Source organism: Nycticebus coucang, chromosome 5 (genome assembly GCF_027406575.1).
Source record: "Nycticebus coucang isolate mNycCou1 chromosome 5, mNycCou1.pri, whole genome shotgun sequence".
NCBI classification, from domain to species: Eukaryota; Metazoa; Chordata; class Mammalia; order Primates; family Lorisidae; genus Nycticebus; species Nycticebus coucang.
The window spans coordinates 25,330,100-25,346,779 of record NC_069784.1 but is presented as its reverse complement, the minus strand read 5'-3'; the positions used below and the strand labels follow the sequence as shown (position 1 = coordinate 25,346,779).

Here is a 16,680-nt window from a genome sequence, read left to right as displayed (position 1 = left end):
TCAAAAACCTATGTAAACACCCAACAATTTCCTCTCTTCTCTGCTTGACGGTTTTTAGTGGATGTGCAAAATAAATACTCATCTGATTTTCAACACTTAAGGCAAGTTTTGCATCACAATCTAATGGTGAACATATTTTTCTTATCAAATGGCTGATCTTGACATTGTTTAAATCCCCGCGTGATTTCGGGCCATTCGGTGACTCCAAGTGGCACTACCTGCTCTGTACAGGCACCAGCAATTTCTTGGGTCTTCTAATAATTTGGTTGACGTTGTAACTATTTCTCTTAAGCTAATTTCAACTCACAGAGCAAAGAATTCCATTCCAGGTGGGGCTGAAGATCTGTTAGGAGGGAGACGGCAAAAAAGGGTGGTATGACTTAGTTCTGCAAATAGAAACTTTTTGGGTTTTAGAGATGGCACAGAGCTCAAAGAAGAAACCAGCATGGGCAACTTTCAGCTTCTAGGAAGGAAGGACTACACAGGCTAAACCAGGATGTGCTATTTCATTTCAGCCAAAGGGAGAAAATAATTTTGCCAAGTTTTACTTCTTTAAAACCATCGTAATGCTCAGCAGGCTACATGGGAAGGTGTCTATAGGCTAAACTGCCTAAAGGTTGACTTTCCTAGTAGAAAAGTGGGAGAGAGAAAACAAACTCTTCTCTCCCCTTAGGAACAGTTGTGCTCTGCTTCTCCAGGTGTGTCTGACAGCCAACGAGAGAGTAAGAATAAACAGTGAGGGAAATACTTTGATGAGGTCCCGTACAACGGCGCTCAACAGGATAAGAGCTAACATCTCAAAGCCTGACAACTTTCCAGCAAAGCCCAGAAGGAGAAGTCAGAAAAAAAAAAAAAAAAGCTTAAAACCAGTGGCAAGGAAGTCTGATTACATTTTTTAATTTCATTTTTGGTTTCTCTACATTTTGGGTGGAACTCACTCAATCCCACAGATGTCTTCTTCAATGTGAGAACCAGCCTTTCTGAAACCACAGGGCTGCAGATGTCACGCTGGAATTCTCCCAGCGGCAAAGTGCCAGCTGCTGCTCCTGTCACTACCCTCGGTCGCCCCCGGGCGGTGCCTGGGCCAACTGACCTTCAGACCCGTGGCCGACCAGCGCTTGCACTGCCTTTGTGCAAGGCGAGAGCGCTAGGGGCCTGGTAGGTAGACAGGCGGGTGTCCTGCCCCACGGGCTAGAAGGGGGCCGTGGCTGGAGAGGGTCCCCACCCCTACACCCCACACGTTACTGGCTGCAGATCACGACCTGAGCCTCAGCCCCCGGTGGGCAAAGGGCTCGGAAATGCCCTTCGCGGCCCGAGGGGTCCCTGGAGACAACTTTCTGCTAAATGTAAATGCTGCCGCTCCCACCTGCCGGACAGCGCTTCATCAGCAAGTGGAGGGGAAGAATCCCTTTCCTCCCACTCGGGGACTCATTCCCGCGCGCCTCTGTCTTCTGCATAGATCTGCCGCCCACCTAGGCCGAACGTCGGGGTCGCCAATTTCGGGGGTCGGGAACACCTGGGCTCCGCAGCACCTGGCCTGCCTGCCGCCCGCGGCCAGCTCGGCGCCCCGCGGCGTGCTTGAATCACGGGTGAGTCACCCCTTGCAGGGTCCCGGAGTTTCCTACCCGAGGAGGCGGGGCAGGGGTGTGGAATCGCCGGGGCCGCCCACCGCAACGGCGAGTGACCCGGGCCGGGGGCGGGGAGTCGGGCGGAGCGGCCGCGGGGGCGGGAGCCCGGGGCCGAGCGGGGCGCAGGCGGCCGTGGGCCTTTATAGCGCGCCGGGCACGGGTTCCCGCAGACAACGCGCTCCTCGCGCCCCATCCCGCTCTCTGGCCGACCCAGGGTCCCTGCCGTCCTATTTCCCTAGTCTCCGGGGTCCAGGGGAAGCCACCCGACCTCGCCGCCCGCTCTCGGACATGGAGATCCCAGCCTGGACCCCGGTCCGGCGCCCCCAGGCCGCCGGTGCTCGGACGCTGCTGCTCGGCTGGGTCCTCTTACAGGTGGTCGGCGCTGCAGGTGAGTAGCGCCGCCCCTAGAGTCCGGGGCGCGCTGCCCGCAGGCGGGAGGGGACAGTCCTGGCTGGTGGTGGACTCGCGCTGAGTACCCGGGGCGCTCGCACGGTGTCTCCAGCGTCTGCGGGACGCGTTGAATGAACTCGGGTCTCGAGGCGCGCCGGCCGGAGTTGCACAGAGTAGCTGTGCTCCAGACCCGGCTGCCCCTTCTGCTGGAGATGTTTGCTCGGGGCGTCCATTGTTGTTGCATAAGCGGATTTTTGGCTCCGGCTTTAACTTGGAGGAAGGAATTTCCCAGTGAGTTGCGACCTTGAAGGTGATGGGACATGGGCCCGCGTCTGCCCGGGTCAGCGTGCGGAGTTTCGCTATCATCTCTCGTTATGTGTGACCTCCCTTGGTAAAGAGCGGCCTCGGGCCTGGTGGTCTTTGTTTTAGCCTTGGGCGCAGGGAACCCTGGCTTGGGTAGGCGCGGGTACGCGCTGTGCTTGTGCCTGGCGCTCAGTGTTTGGGGCCGCGCAGAGACTGGTGCCTGCTACCTGCTGACAAAAGCACGCCTGGATGACAAAGCGCGCTGATGGTGGCTCAGATGGCGAGACTGGCCCCACATCCAGCTGGGTGTCTATAAAAGTTTCAGTGTAGCGGCATTTCAGATAAAAATGGGAAAAGTCGGATTTGGCTCATTTGTATGAAATCCTAACTTCCATAATTTATTGAAAACCCTTCTACCTGGCCTTCCTCGTGGGTTGAACCGGAGTCTTGGACTCCCGAGGGGGCCTGAACACCTTGCTGGCTCTGGGCCATGTTTCTTGGTCAAGTTAAGACAGGACTTTCCCCATAAATACTTTCAAAGGTGGATTTCAAAGTATCCTTGCCTGGTTCTATGGATTATGATAAGGTGGATCTTGCCATGAGGAAATTTGGTTCTAGAAAAAAATCAAAAAATTTTTCTCTCGATAATTGAGTAATGAAGCTTTTGTGGTTAAAAACAAATCTGAAGTTTATGGTGAAGGGAGGGTGGGAAGGTTTTATACTACCAACTCAAAATCATATGCTGAGAAGTGCACATAATAATAGATGTTTCTCTGTTGTTTAAAGGCACTACAGAGACAGTGGTAGCATATAATTTAACTTGGAAATCAACTAATTTCAAGACAATTTTGGAGTGGGAACCCAAACCCATCAATCATGTCTACACTGTTCAGATAAGGTAAGCTAGGTACAGACAAAGAAAATTAAGGTTTTTGATGTTTCCGCTCTCCTATGCTGAAAACAAATGTCTTAAAAACTGATTTTTTCCATGAGACTATTTAACAGAAGACAAAAAAGAGGGCTTTTGTGGTAATATACTAGGCCAGTGTTGTGCTTTATCAAGCCTACAACATTTCTGGATCTTAAGCTGATAGAATGTTTTAATTGGTTTTGGAAAGGATGGGAAAATTCATAAGCTTAGTGTAAGTGGTGGAGAGGTGAACCTTCTTAAGTAGGCCCTGAAACCTGTTACTGGATCAGTGATAGTTTAATCTCATCTAGGTATAAATGTCATCTTCCTTTCCCGTCTAGACTATGAGCCGTGTCTAACAAGTTAGGGAAAAGGTGGGGAGGAATTCCGATGTATACATTGCCCTTAAGCAGTGTTTGATTCATTAATCTTTGGACTCTGAATCAAAATTTGGTAGCACACATGATCTCCGTGGAGGAGGCCAAATTCGTGAGTCACTGAGCTGCGCAGATATACCTGGCAGTCTGCACCCCGTGCTGTCTGGAACTGCTGTGCTCACTGGGGTCCACCTCTGATCCACAGTTCTCGTTAGGAGCCAGAATCAGCACATACAATCTAAAGGTTATGTCTTCCTTGATGGCTTTCACCATATGCTTGGCAAACTTTTGGTTTCTGAAACGTTCTAGGTATTAGATGAGTCTTGTAGTTGGATGTTCTTGTTTTCAAACATGATGACTCTTGCCAAACCAACAAGGAGGAAAATTCAAGTGCATGCATCAGTATATGTATGATATATATATAGAGAGAGACAAATTTCATAACCTGAGATAATTACTACGATTATGGTCATACTTGTCAATTCAGATGCCATTGACCGAGAATTAGTAAGTAATTTCTCTGAAACAGACCTGAAGTTTACCTTAGTAAACACTGTCCTCCTAGATAATGAAAATTAAATCTGGGAGTAATGCTTACGTCCTAAATATATTCCATCTTATGTTTGAGGGACACGTGGGACTATAGTTATGATTTAAATGATTTTTAAACATAAGCCACTATTAACACTGAATTCTTGGACAGTATAAGGCTGCCATTATTTAATAAGAACATGAGCCCTAATCTGCAAACATCAGACTCACTGGGCTACAGCTTAGGGTGCTGCAGATGCCGACAGGGCGGTCTGCCCACATTCCTGCTGCTCTGCTGCAGTCTTGGGAGCAGGTCCATCAGACTTGCACTCTTCTGTTGCCTGTCCCCGGGGTAAATGAGATTAAAAGAACTAAAGCAGTCTTTTTAAGACTAGGAAACTTGCCCTAGGAAGTAAGGGATTTATTCATGACTACGCTGATACTGAGTGCCCATGCTAGATTTGGAACTAAGATCCCCATTGTACCCCACACTATCACCTCCTCAGGTGGCTCTCTCTTGGTCTAATGGGAGGCCCCAAGCCAGGAGAGGAAGGCAAGCCTTGCCGACTGGATCTCCTCCGTGGGCCTCCTTCCCTGCTGGTTTTCCTTCCCTAGAGGGAGCTTCTGACACCCCTGCCCTCCTCTCCAGCCACTGCCCTCACTGCTGAACTCTGGCTGTAACCATAGGGACATCATTGCCGTGCTGAAGCCCCCACCTGAAGCTCTGGCTGCATTTTTTTCCCTTTGCAAAAATGTTTTGGTAGTGGTTAAGAAACATCATCTGTAATACTGATTCCCTGGGAATGTTCTGAATTCTAAAGCTAAATTCTAAAGCTGAATCTACAAAGCTTCTAGTATACAACCTACAACTAAACAAATTAATGACAATCTGTATTCTATTGGAATTTTTTAGTAACTTGAGGGGACTTTATTTCCAAATCAGGGGGCTTTGCAATGCCTGGAAGAACCTCAAAGGCTTTAAAAGTGATAATGCTTCTGGCCTTCTGAAGATTTTACTAAAGAATTGCCCCTTCATTATAGACCCCTGTGCTAAATTTCATCACGGAGTACATTGCCCCACTTGTGAGGTGGGAGGAATCAAATCCTGTAACTCTCAGGTGGTCTGCAGCTGCAGAGGCCCATGGAGTCCTCCTGGTGTCTGAACAGCTATTTGTCACAGTGATGGAAAAGAATCATCCTGTTCTCCTTTGCTTTTTGACATAGAAATGATGTGATGTATTTTGGTCATTTGGGGCCAAAACAGCCTCTCTACTTTCATTAGAATTAAAAACTAAAGTATAAGAAGCCAATATATTTCAATATCCATCTTAATTTGTGTATTTTAGAATGAAGAATGTGCTTACTTAAATCAGCCTTGTTATTTCGTTCCAAATTATAAATAATACATATTATTGGCTGTTACGTATGGATTTAGAGAATTGAATTCCTCTGGTGACTTGTTAACCCCTGATGATGTGTTAATTCAACCTGTAAATGCAAACTAATGCAACTTGTACCCTGCCGCTTGGTGGGGAGCACAGAGTGTGGCCCCTGATACCAAGCAGACTGAATTAAGTGTGTTACGGGGGTACTTGTGGCTGGGGACAGGGAAGGGAGACACGAACACGCAGTGAGGAGATCCAGAGATTCCTAAAGCAGGTGGGAGTGTGCTGTGGTGGTCAACGATGGAGCAGGGAAGAGCAGCATAACCATCGCTTTTCAGGCAGTAGAAGTTCATGGTCCAGTTGCAGTGACTGTTGACCTACAAATTGTTTTGGTTCCTTAGAGGAATTTTGTTTTTGTTTTTGTTTTTTTTTTTTTTTTTTTTTTTAGGAATTTTGTTTTTAATAGAAGTACATTACCACATTTCCTTGTTCAAGTTAATTAGTATTTCTGATTGTGTAAAAAAAAAAAAAAGATACAGTACCTTCTTAGGTACTTCTCATGATTACATCACTTCTCATGATTACATCAATGAGGTGACATGTGTCAAGGTCCAGGGCAGGACCTGGCATAGAGTAGAGTCAATATGATTGATATAACCACACTAATAATGGTCACGATAGACCATTACATGGATATATAATCTGTTATTCAGACTTTGTTACTACCTATTCTAGCTAGAATATAGAATGTGATGTAATAAACAGAATGTACTATGATATAATAAGTAGACCATAATGAACAGTTGGATCTGGATAGAAAGTCGTTCTTTCCTCCATGTAACCGTGACATAAGAAAGATATTTAACAACGTGGTTCACAGCACAGACCCCTTAGTCAAACTGCTGTCTGGCTCCAAGTCCAGACGTGTGATTTTGAGCTAGTTTCCCAATTTCACTTTGTCCCAGTTGCCTTATTTGTTAAACAGGGGTCATGACAGAGCCCCCACCTGCAGGTGCTGTGAGGCCTCAAAATTCATCTCGAGTGCTCTCGGCAGGACCGGCTGTCAGCACAGACCACAGCCAGAAACCCATCTGTCCTGTTGGGGGCAAATCATAATGTTCCATTTCTTTTTCTCCTTTTTTCCCTCTCTTTAGCACTAAATTAGGAGATTGGAAAAACAAATGCTTCCACACAACAGATACAGAATGTGACCTGACGGATGAGATTGCTCAGAACGTGAAGCAGACGTACTTGGCGCGGGTCCTTTCCTATCCGGAAGGGGATGTGGATGCCGTGGGCTCTACTGGGGAACCTCCGTTTCAAAACGCCCCGGAGTTTACACCTTACCTGGAGAGTAAGTAGCTTGCTCTGTGATACCTTTTCTTCCTGTAATGATAAACTTATGAAGATTCTTGTGACTTTGTGACCCGTAGAGGCCATTAGCTAAAAAGTGTTTATCCATGAACACATCTTTTTTCTCAGACACTGGTGAGTATCACAGCCCTCGTCACACAGTCTAAATGTGCGAGGAGGTCATAGCATCTGAACTATAGAGTTGATAACCGTGTCATCAGGTAACTTTCCCCACAGTCTGTCACAGATGCCACCAGTAACCAGCTGAATGTGTACATGGGATGCTGGTTGTAGGGATAGGAATTCCATCCAGGCTGGGATTTTAGCCTTTCCCCGTATGTACAAGGGCTGTCCAGAAAGCATCCAGCCATGCAATGTGAAAAGTAGAGACATGCACGGCTGGATACTTTCTGGACAGCCCTAGTATACAATAGATGCTAAATTTTTGTCCTATCATCAGACCAAAAATCCTATTTTAAGATTTTTTTTTTTTTTTTTTTTTTTTAAATCAGGCCCAGGCAAGGGTCAAACTCAGTGCCTGGTTGGCAAGGGCAGAGATCTAACCATTAAGCTACGGCGCTCAGCTACACTTTAGGATTTTTCACAGTCACACAGCCCTGGGGAAAACCCGGTTTTCCTCTGAGCTCATAATTAGGCTCCCTGATCTTTTCCAGTCACTTGACTGAGATTTGAGTCTCATGATGGATCAGCACCTGCCCAGCTCTCAGCCTGCCTCCCTCATGTTGCTCTTGGAAACGTGGAATATGTTCCTCCTGCGCCTTTGCCCCCGTAAGGTCACCCTGGGATCTGATGAGGGAATGCAGGGAATTCGCGTCTGTTAGGAGATTTAAATTCATTTGTCACAACTGCAGTTCTGAGCTAAGTATTTTACATAAAAACATGTAGCAACAGTGGGAAGAGTGAACTGAGCTCGTGGTGTAAGGCGGGCTGGTTAGAATGAGTGTTGTGCTACTGGAGTTTCTATGTTAACCCCTCCGACAGCCCGGTGGGGAGAGCAATTTCTTGAGGTTGGGGGGTGAGGAGGGGCCATTCTCCTCCAGTACCCGCTTTGAGGGCTGACATGGGGGCCTCTCCAGGCGAGCCGCTGCCTTCACACAGGCATTCCCCTCTGGTGCACCTACCTGTGTGACTCCAGGCACAGGCCTGGAGAATGGAAGCATTGACCGTCACCTCTAGTGACTTTGCAGGGTCACTGACGTTCGTTCTTCTCCCAGTTGATGACATCCTTGTGATTTTCTTTCTTGAGTTTTTTATAAGCCACTCACATCCATTGTTGGTGCAAGGTAGAAAATATTTTGTGTATTTATGTTGTTTGTACACACACACGTTTTGCCCTGTAACTTACAGAACTGGTGTTTGTTTTACTGTCATTCAACTAAAGCACACGAAATAATGAGCCTAATATTACAGAGACCCAGCGGTTAAAACCAGTTCCTTGTGGTCCCAAGGACATTTCCTGGACTTGCCCACAGCTCTAAATACCTAGAATGTGCACTCCTGCTCCGCTCACTACAGTAGCCACAACCCACAGGTGGCTACTGAGCAGTCAACACGGTGCTAATGCCGAAATACATACTAGGTCTTGAAAGATACAGATTACATGTTAAAATGATAATATTCCAGATATGTACAGCTGGGATTAGGGGTGACAACCTCTTGAAGTACAACTTTTGACTCCCCCCAAATTTGACTACTCATAGCCTACTGTTGAAACTTACTGATAATAGTCAATTAACAGATACTTCATATGTTAATATGTATATATGTGTGTATATATATGTTATATAACATATCCTTCCAACAAAGGAGGCTAGAGAAAAGAAAATCTTAAGTATACAATTATAAGAGGGACTTTACCTTACAATTGCAAGCAGTGTAACCTGGTTCATTGTACCCTCAACGATTACCTAACAATAAAAAAAAAAATGTCATTCTTAGCTGTTCTACCTGTTACAGTGTTTTAGGATAGTCGCTAATCTCTGACTCTGAACCAACCACATGTTCCCTCAAGCAACTGAACAAAATTACGTGTAAGCACATTCTCCATATTTAAAAAATACCTTTGTCTAAATAAATAAAAAGAAAATCATAAGCAAGAGAAAACAGATCCTCCCTCGGTAGAGGATCTCAGACACAAAATTTGTTTTCTATTCGATATATTTACTATTCGTTAAGAGGAAGTGGATCGCCATAAAGGTCCTCATCATTTTCGTGCTGAGTGGGCCGAGGAAGAGGAGGGGAACGGAGGGGTTAGTTTTGCTGTCACCGGTGGCAGGAGAGGCAGGCACACTTGGTGTAAATGTTATTGAAAGGTATCTGTGTCTAAGTGGACCTGTGCAGCTTAAATCCCTGGCGTTCAAGGCTCAACTGTTCTTGGTTAAATAAAGTACACCATTAAAATTAATTCCATCTGTTCCTTTTTGGTTTTTCTAATGTAACTACAAGGAACTTTAAAATTAGGTCTGTGGCTCCTACTGTGTTTCCACTGGACATGGGACGAGATGCCATAGAACCTTAGGGTCTGAGATTTAGCTCTGGAGCCTCCTACTGTCAGGGATTTGACTCAATGCAGGTGTTTTAGGAGAGATAAGTTGTTAACTGTGATAATTAAGTAGGGTTTTACTTCGTGAACATTTCTTTGGTTCCACCAAGGTTATTTCCTTTGTTTCAGCCAACATTGGACAACCAGCAATTCAGAGTTACGAACAAGTAGGGACAAAACTGAACGTGACAGTACAAGACGCGCGGACCTTAGTCAGAAGGAACGGCACATTCCTGAGCCTCCGGGATGTTTTTGGCAAGGACTTAAATTACACACTTTACTATTGGAAAGCGTCAAGTACAGGAAAGGTGAGAATTCTTTCATGTTCTCATGACTTGTTTTAAATGATGATGGTTGCTTGGTTTCGCAGCCCACTTCTTCCCCAGTTCAAACTAGAACGAGGCTTGTGGAGAGGGTGGTGTGGTGGTGTGGTGGAGTGGGAGGGGTAGCCTGCTTGGGGGCAGAGGGGCAGACGGCAGGTTCTGGTTCCACCTGTGACCCCGAGCTGCTTTGTGACTTTGGGTAGGACCCTCTCAGAGGCCCAGGGTCCTCAGTCAAGGGGCTGGGCCATATCATCTCCCATCAGGTCTCACATTCTCCTCTGTAGAGGATCTCAGACACAAAATTTATTTTCTTTTTTTTTAGAGACAGTCTCACTTTGTCGCCCTTGGTAGAGTGCTGTGGTGTCACAGCTCACAACCTCCAGCTTAGGCAATTCTCTTGCCTCAGCCTCCAGAGTAGCTGGGACTATAGGTGCCCACCACCATCCAGCTATTTTTTTGTTGTTGTTGCAGTTTGGCCAGGGTTGGGTTCGAACCCGCCACCCTCGGTTTCTCAGTATATGGGGCCTGCGCCCTACCCACTGAGCCATACCCACTGCCCCACAAAATTTGTTTTCTATTCAGTGATTAATACTTCCTTGTTCATCACTGCTAACTGGAATATTTACAGTCTTGGAAAAGGCATTTTTAGCAGTGATCAGAACTGATCAGCCAAGTCACTTCTAATCCTCACATGTCACGGGTGTCTCTGTAGGCTTTGCTTACAGACTAAGTTTTTACTGCCACAGTGACTTACTAAAGGGGAAAGAATTCACTCTGAGCCCAGATGAATTATGAACTCTTTATCTTTTCACAGAAAACAGCCAAGACAAACACTAATGAGTTCTTGGTTGATGTGGATAAAGGAGAGAACTACTGTTTCAATGTTCAGGCTGTGATTCCATCCCGAAGAGCTAACCAGAAGAGTCCAGAGAGCCCCATTGAGTGCACCAGCCAAGGGAAAGGGGAATCCAGAGGTGAGTGGCTCGGCCTGTCGCTTGTCTGGGAGGCCTGGGTGCCTTCAGAGGACCAGCTTCACCCGCAGGGCCGGGACAGATTTGTTTTGTTAGCTATTCAAGGATAAACTGCCTTGGGTTTTTTTGGTTTTGCTTTTGGTACTTTTAAGATTTTAAGCATCTAGAAATATTTCTAATTATTGTTCCCCATATGACCATGTGCCAAACTCTCTGTTGAGTGCTGGATACACAATCCTAAACAGTTTAGGATTTAGCATCAAGTCACAGATTTCTCTGGGCATTTTTCATTCTTAAATTTGGATCCATGTTGGTGGGAGAGGGTGGTTCTGGACCAGCTGCAACAGCCCTTGATAGATGTTTGTGACTGGGCCATAACCCATCCAGGGAAAGGATCGGGTATATCAAATATACCAACATGCATGCGTGTGCCTATGGCTGATGTGTGTGTACACCCTTGTGTACACATCAGGGTAAGGAATGATTGCTAAGCCCAAGTCCTGTGGGCGTTTGGATGGGAGCATGAGGCTGAAAGCCTGTGAGTCTCCCTGCAGGCTTTATAGAGAAAGTGCTTTGAGTACTTCTGGGGAACAAAAGAGTCTGAGGAAAGTAATGATGACCTAGCTCCTTGCTAAGATGAGATTTAGCTTCTTGCTGAGGTGAGATTTTAAAACTTTTAAAACACCTTTTTTGTTTTGGGGGGGAGACAAGAGTCTTGCTCTGTCACCTAGGGTAGAGTGCAGTGGCATCATCATCATAGCTCACAGCAACCTCAAACTCCTGGGCTCAAGCAATTCTTCTGCGCCAGCCTCCCAAGCTGGGACTACAGGCATGGACCACCATGAGTGGTTTTTTTTTTTTTTTTGGTTGGTTTTTCTATTTTGGGTAGAGACAGGGTTTTGCTCTTGCTCAGGCTGGTCTCAAGAACTCCTGATCTCAAGCAATGGTCCTGCCTCGACCTCTCAAGAGTACTAGGATTACAGTTATAAGCCACTGCACCTGGCCTTTTAAAATACTTTTAACTAAACCATCCCCTCCTCTTTATTGCCCTTGACAGGAGCGGGTTCTTTTTCTGTCCTACATTCCTCTGGCCCATGCTACCCACAGCCCCCAGGTGTGTCGTCCCAGAGCCCAGCTCTAATTCTGCCCTTGTGCACGGCCACATCTGCTTCTGACCCTTCTCTGTCTGCTGAAATGTGCCCTTAGAGAGACATTTCAAAGGCCACCTCCACCATGAAGCCTTCTCGCTGTACCAACCCGTCATCGTGTCTTCTTCACCTGGCGTCTGGTGGCCCTCTTTGCAACCACATACGGTTCCTCTCTACTGTCATCATTGCTACCAAACTCAGCATCACTTTTTCAGCCACCTATTTCCTTCCAATACCTGTTCTTACTTTTTTTATATAATATTTTATTTATTTTTATTATTAAATCATAGCTGTGTACATTAATGTGATCATGGGGCACCATACACTGGTTTTATAGAACATTCCTGTTCTTACTTTCAACTATGTGAATTTTTTCTGTGAACATTATTCAGTTTATTAAATGCCTATTAAATGCTTTTAGCCATTGTCAATTGCCCTAAAACGTCAAGGGCTTGACAAATCTTTCCTAATCTAAATGTGGTGGGAAGAGTGGAAGAAAGCAATTTCAAATTGTGCAAAAGCAGGATGGTGAAATTTGGGGTTATGCCCTCAACGCTGCCCCCTGGGGAATGGGATTTGAGCTTGCCAAGCTGACTTGGTGCCTTTTATTTTTCAGAAATGTTCTTCATCATTGGAGCAGTGGTGTTCGTGGTCATCATCCTTACCATCATCCTGTTTCTGTCTCTACACAAGTGCAGAAAGGCAAGAGCAGGGAGGAGTGGGAAGGAGACCTCTCCACTGAACGTTGCGTAAAGGAAGCACGGTTGGAGCTGCCAACTCCTGCAAGTGCTGAATTGCACTGTGACCGAGAACTCTAAAGAGAACATGTGGAAACACAGATGAGTGATTGAGTAGTTTGGCGCAGGAAGACTACTAGGTTCAAAAAAAGCTGTTCATCAATCTCTTTACAATTAACATTCTTGTTTTGACATCAGCATTAGTCACTTTGAAATGTAATGAACGGTACGACCAATTCCACATTGTTTTCCTTTATAACACTATGGCACCTTTGCACATTATCATGCTTTAGATATAGTCTGCACTCAAGGAGAAACCAGGTCACCCAAGCAAAAACAAATGAACAAATGCCTTCAAAAGTCCTGGGTGGACTTTCTGAAGAGCTTTCAAGAGGCTGACTTCAAACTGTGTGGGAAAGTAAAATGGAAATTGAGTGGACTTTGCCAGGACTTTGTAACGTATGTCTATAATATGGTGTTTAGGGTTTTTTGTTTGTTTTTTTTTAGGGGTACATTTGAGGGTTTAAAACCATTGGCAAACTTAATGTATTAAATACAGGAGACTTCTATTTTGGGTACCTTTCTAATATATTTTAGAATTTAGCACTTTGACTTTAAGCAGTGATGATTAAACATTTGAGATCTAACTATATTTTTATAGGACTACTACGCTAACAAACTACACAGAGTTTATGATTTTAAGGTACTTAAAGCTTCTATGGTCAGCATTATATATATTTATATAGTTTTTTAAAGGGGATTTTTATGGGGATTTTCTATTTATATAGATAATATTGTTCTATTTGTATATATTGAAATATTTATTTAATATACTTTTATATGAATAAAGGTGACTGGGAATTGTTGCTGTTATATTTATTATATCTTGCTTTTATTATTGGTATTTGATTTTACTATGATTTGGTATTTGTATTAGTCAGATCTGCTGCAGTAACAAATGATCCGAAGAATCTCAGTGGTCCATAACAATATCTCTTTACTTTTCGTTTATATTACATTTTGGTGACTACAGGTTGGCTACAAGTCTTCTCAATATCTTATCATTCTTGGACCCAAATCCACAGAGAAATCCATATTTGGTTCAGGGCAGAGGAAAATGCCAGAAACTGGTAGAAAGCGTTAAGCTACCTGGAAACCTGTGCTCCACACTGGCCCTTTGTCACTTCTGTTCCCAGGCCACTGCCCCAGCCAAGTGAGCAAGCCTGACAACACTCTGCCTATGGGGAGACACTCTTAAGTCACATGGCAGTGGGAGGGATGTGATCTTCTTACAAGAAGGGAAAAAATAATACAGTTACCAACCTGGAGAGATTTCTTCCCATGGGCACCAGTTTGAGTTGTGGATGATGATTGGAGGTGAAAAAAGAAAAAACTATTTGGGTTATTGTATTGAAAGAAAATCAGATAAAAAGACAATATAAGATAGGGAGAGATGATTGGAGGTGAAAAAAGAAAAAACTATTTGGGTTATTGTATTGAAAGAAAATTAGATAAAAAGACAATATAAGATAGGGAGAGATGTAGGTTGAATGAGGTCTCTAGAGTTAATTAAAAGCAAAGTAGACTGTGAGTTCTTCACAGACAAGACTGCATCTGCATCTAGCTTGCAGCTTAATAGCACCTTTAGGGTGACAGTGCATGCTGGACTCGGCCAGTCATAACTGAGTTGACTTTATCACCCCCATTCAAATGCAACAGAACAGTCTTCCCTGTCAATAGCATGAAAAGAAACTTCTAACCGGAGAGGAAAATGAGATTCTTGGGCTAGGCATGGTGCCTCACACCTGTAGTCCCAGCACTATGGGAGGCTGAGGCAGGTGAATTGCTTGAGCCCAGCCAAAGGTTGAGGTTAGAAGTGAGGTAAGATCTCACTACTGTACTCCAGCCTGGGCAACAGACGAGACCCTGTCTCTAATAAAAAAAAAAAAAAAAAGGAAATGAGGTTTTTGGCACTCAACAGGTTCCTACCATGGAACGCTGATCTGTTGCCACCTGGGGAAAACATGCAGATGGCACCACCTCCCCAGCAGTGGTCCCACAGAGCCGCTAAGCTAGTGGTCAAATGAGCGAAGACTCAGTTCACCCTCCAGCTGCTAATCCATTCCGTTCCTTTGCACAAAGAACTCTAAGCATTGTCAGTAAGACTCCAAACAGGACATGTCTGCTGTAACACCACATCCCAAGGTCGGATGAGTGAGACAAACCTTGATGTCTCTCTCAACAAGGCTGCCATTTTGGACAAATTGCAGGAAGCAGACCAGTGGTTTATTTGGTTGGTGTCTGTCACTCTGTCGGTACTGGGGAGGCTGGATCTTGCTCTGGTGTAGTGTTTTGTTGTATCAGAGCAGACTGCAGCAGAGTCTCAACAAGAGAGGTTGGCGTGGGGGTGTGTCCTCAAGGAAGTGTGCTTTACTCTTATCTTGAATCCCTGCTCACATGGGGCTCACATGTAGCTCAGTGAACTACAAGAGGGGGCAGAACAGGCTACAGGAGAGGGTGCCTGTCCAGATATTTCTTGCCAGGAGTAATTATAGCATTATATAATTCCATGGCCTCATAATCTAAGGAATTTGAATTATCCCACTAAAGAAAATACTGGCAGACTAAAAGCAGGTCTGTGTACTCATGAATTCCCTGGCTGTTCATGGGGGAGGGGTTCACTAAGACCTGAACAAGGTTGAACCCCAACAATTGATCGGAAAGCTTCAATGCTGCAAATGTTAATGATGTCCTTCGTTATCACAGAGGCTTCGCAGCCACTGCTGAAGCCAGCGCTGTCACCCTGAAAGCATGCTGTAAATTGTAGGCTGGTGTCCAGAAACTACTGCCCTCCAGTGGGCCAAATTAGACTGCATTACTTGTACCCCATAAAACTTAGTAAACCTAATTTTCATGGTTTGAAGGTATGTTTTTATCATCTTAAATTGTCAACTCAACTTGGCTTACATATGAGAAACAAAAACTCACGCTATCTAAAGACATTATAGCTTAGTTACAGCTGATGGCCTATATTAACCTGCCTCTTAAAAAAACAAGGAAATAATTTCTTACCCATCAAATAGTAAGTAAACTCATTCCCAAATGCTCTTTTTGCCCATTCCAGGACATGTGTGTTTAACATGCGCCATTTCCCTCCAACACTTACCCGAGAGGGTTTATTGCTGTTGTAACTTAGTGTGACTTCCATCGGATGCGTATAGAGGGTGCCAATTCTCCTTTCCTGCAGCCCTTGCTTTTCAGTTGGAGTCCAGGGCATTCTGGCGTCCCATCTGGCACATTCCTTGCTCTTGACTGCAGAGACTGATTTAAGGGCAGGCACTGGCCTAGCCAAGTGTAAGAGTGAATCTCAGTCTTTTGTGGGGATGGTGGAATGCTGTCTTTCTTGATGAACATAATGAAGAGACATATAGCGTGGCCATTAAGTTTGCACGCAATTTTTAATTGCACACTATTTTAAATGCACAAGAACTTTATGGCCACCCTGTATAGTCCCCAGAGCGGCTGGCAGTCATCTTGAGACCACAAAGGGAGCCTGCTTTAAATAGAGCCGCCATTTTATTGAGTAGTGCAGAGTGATGGACAGAAGCTAAGTCTTTCGTGAAGTCATCAAGCTGCTAGACCAAGACTTGGCCACAGCCCGTACCCAGGGGCTTTTCACTGGACATAATCCAACTAACTGTTCAAGCAAGCTGAGTCAGGGTTTCTGTATCTGCAGTCACACATACCCTGACTGACGTGGTATAAGCACTAACCATGAGTATAAACAGAAAAGAAGATGCCTGTAATGCAAACTTAGAATGTAAAACAACATTCCATTTTCACGCCTTCCCAACGACTTACTTTGACCCTGAAATTATCCCTTTCCATTGCTACAAGGTCCTCCCTATTTGATAGTTCCTATCAGAATACATAATTCCTTTTTGAAAAATTAAAAAAAATCAATTTCAAAATATTAAGGGAGTACAAATGTTTTTGTTACATAGATATCTTGTATCATGCTTAAGCTGGAGCTTTCGGCATGCCTGCCACCAGTAAAGAGA

The 16,680-nt window shown here is 44.9% G+C and overlaps 1 protein-coding gene across 2 annotated transcripts; it reads left to right on the top strand.

The window, feature by feature from the left end:
• Positions 1-1,762: 1,762 nt before the first annotated feature.
• Positions 1,763-13,510, top strand: F3 (coagulation factor III, tissue factor). Of its 2 annotated transcripts, XM_053592712.1 has the most exons (6): positions 1,767-2,016; positions 3,108-3,219; positions 6,679-6,878; positions 9,570-9,748; positions 10,578-10,737; positions 12,499-13,510. In XM_053592712.1, exons 1-6 carry the CDS (start codon positions 1,917-1,919, stop codon positions 12,633-12,635), a joined length of 888 nt encoding a protein of 295 aa, XP_053448687.1. In that variant the 5' UTR covers positions 1,767-1,916; the 3' UTR covers positions 12,636-13,510. The 2 variants fall into 2 exon arrangements, with proteins under 2 accessions (XP_053448688.1, XP_053448687.1); XM_053592713.1 differs by lacking the exon at positions 10,578-10,737 and having other exon boundaries at positions 1,763-2,016; positions 12,499-12,624.
• Positions 13,511-16,680: the final 3,170 nt, after the last annotated feature.

Excerpts from the sequence above, each read along its gene's own strand:
- F3 (XM_053592712.1), top strand. The coding sequence starts at position 1,917 with ATGGAGATCCCAGCCTGGACCCCGGTCCGGCGCCCCCAGGCCGCCGGT. Across the intron at positions 3,220-6,678 it reads GTCTACACTGTTCAGATAAG|CACTAAATTAGGAGATTGGA; the intron begins GTAAGCTAGGTA and ends CCCTCTCTTTAG. Across the intron at positions 6,879-9,569 it reads GTTTACACCTTACCTGGAGA|CCAACATTGGACAACCAGCA; the intron begins GTAAGTAGCTTG and ends CCTTTGTTTCAG.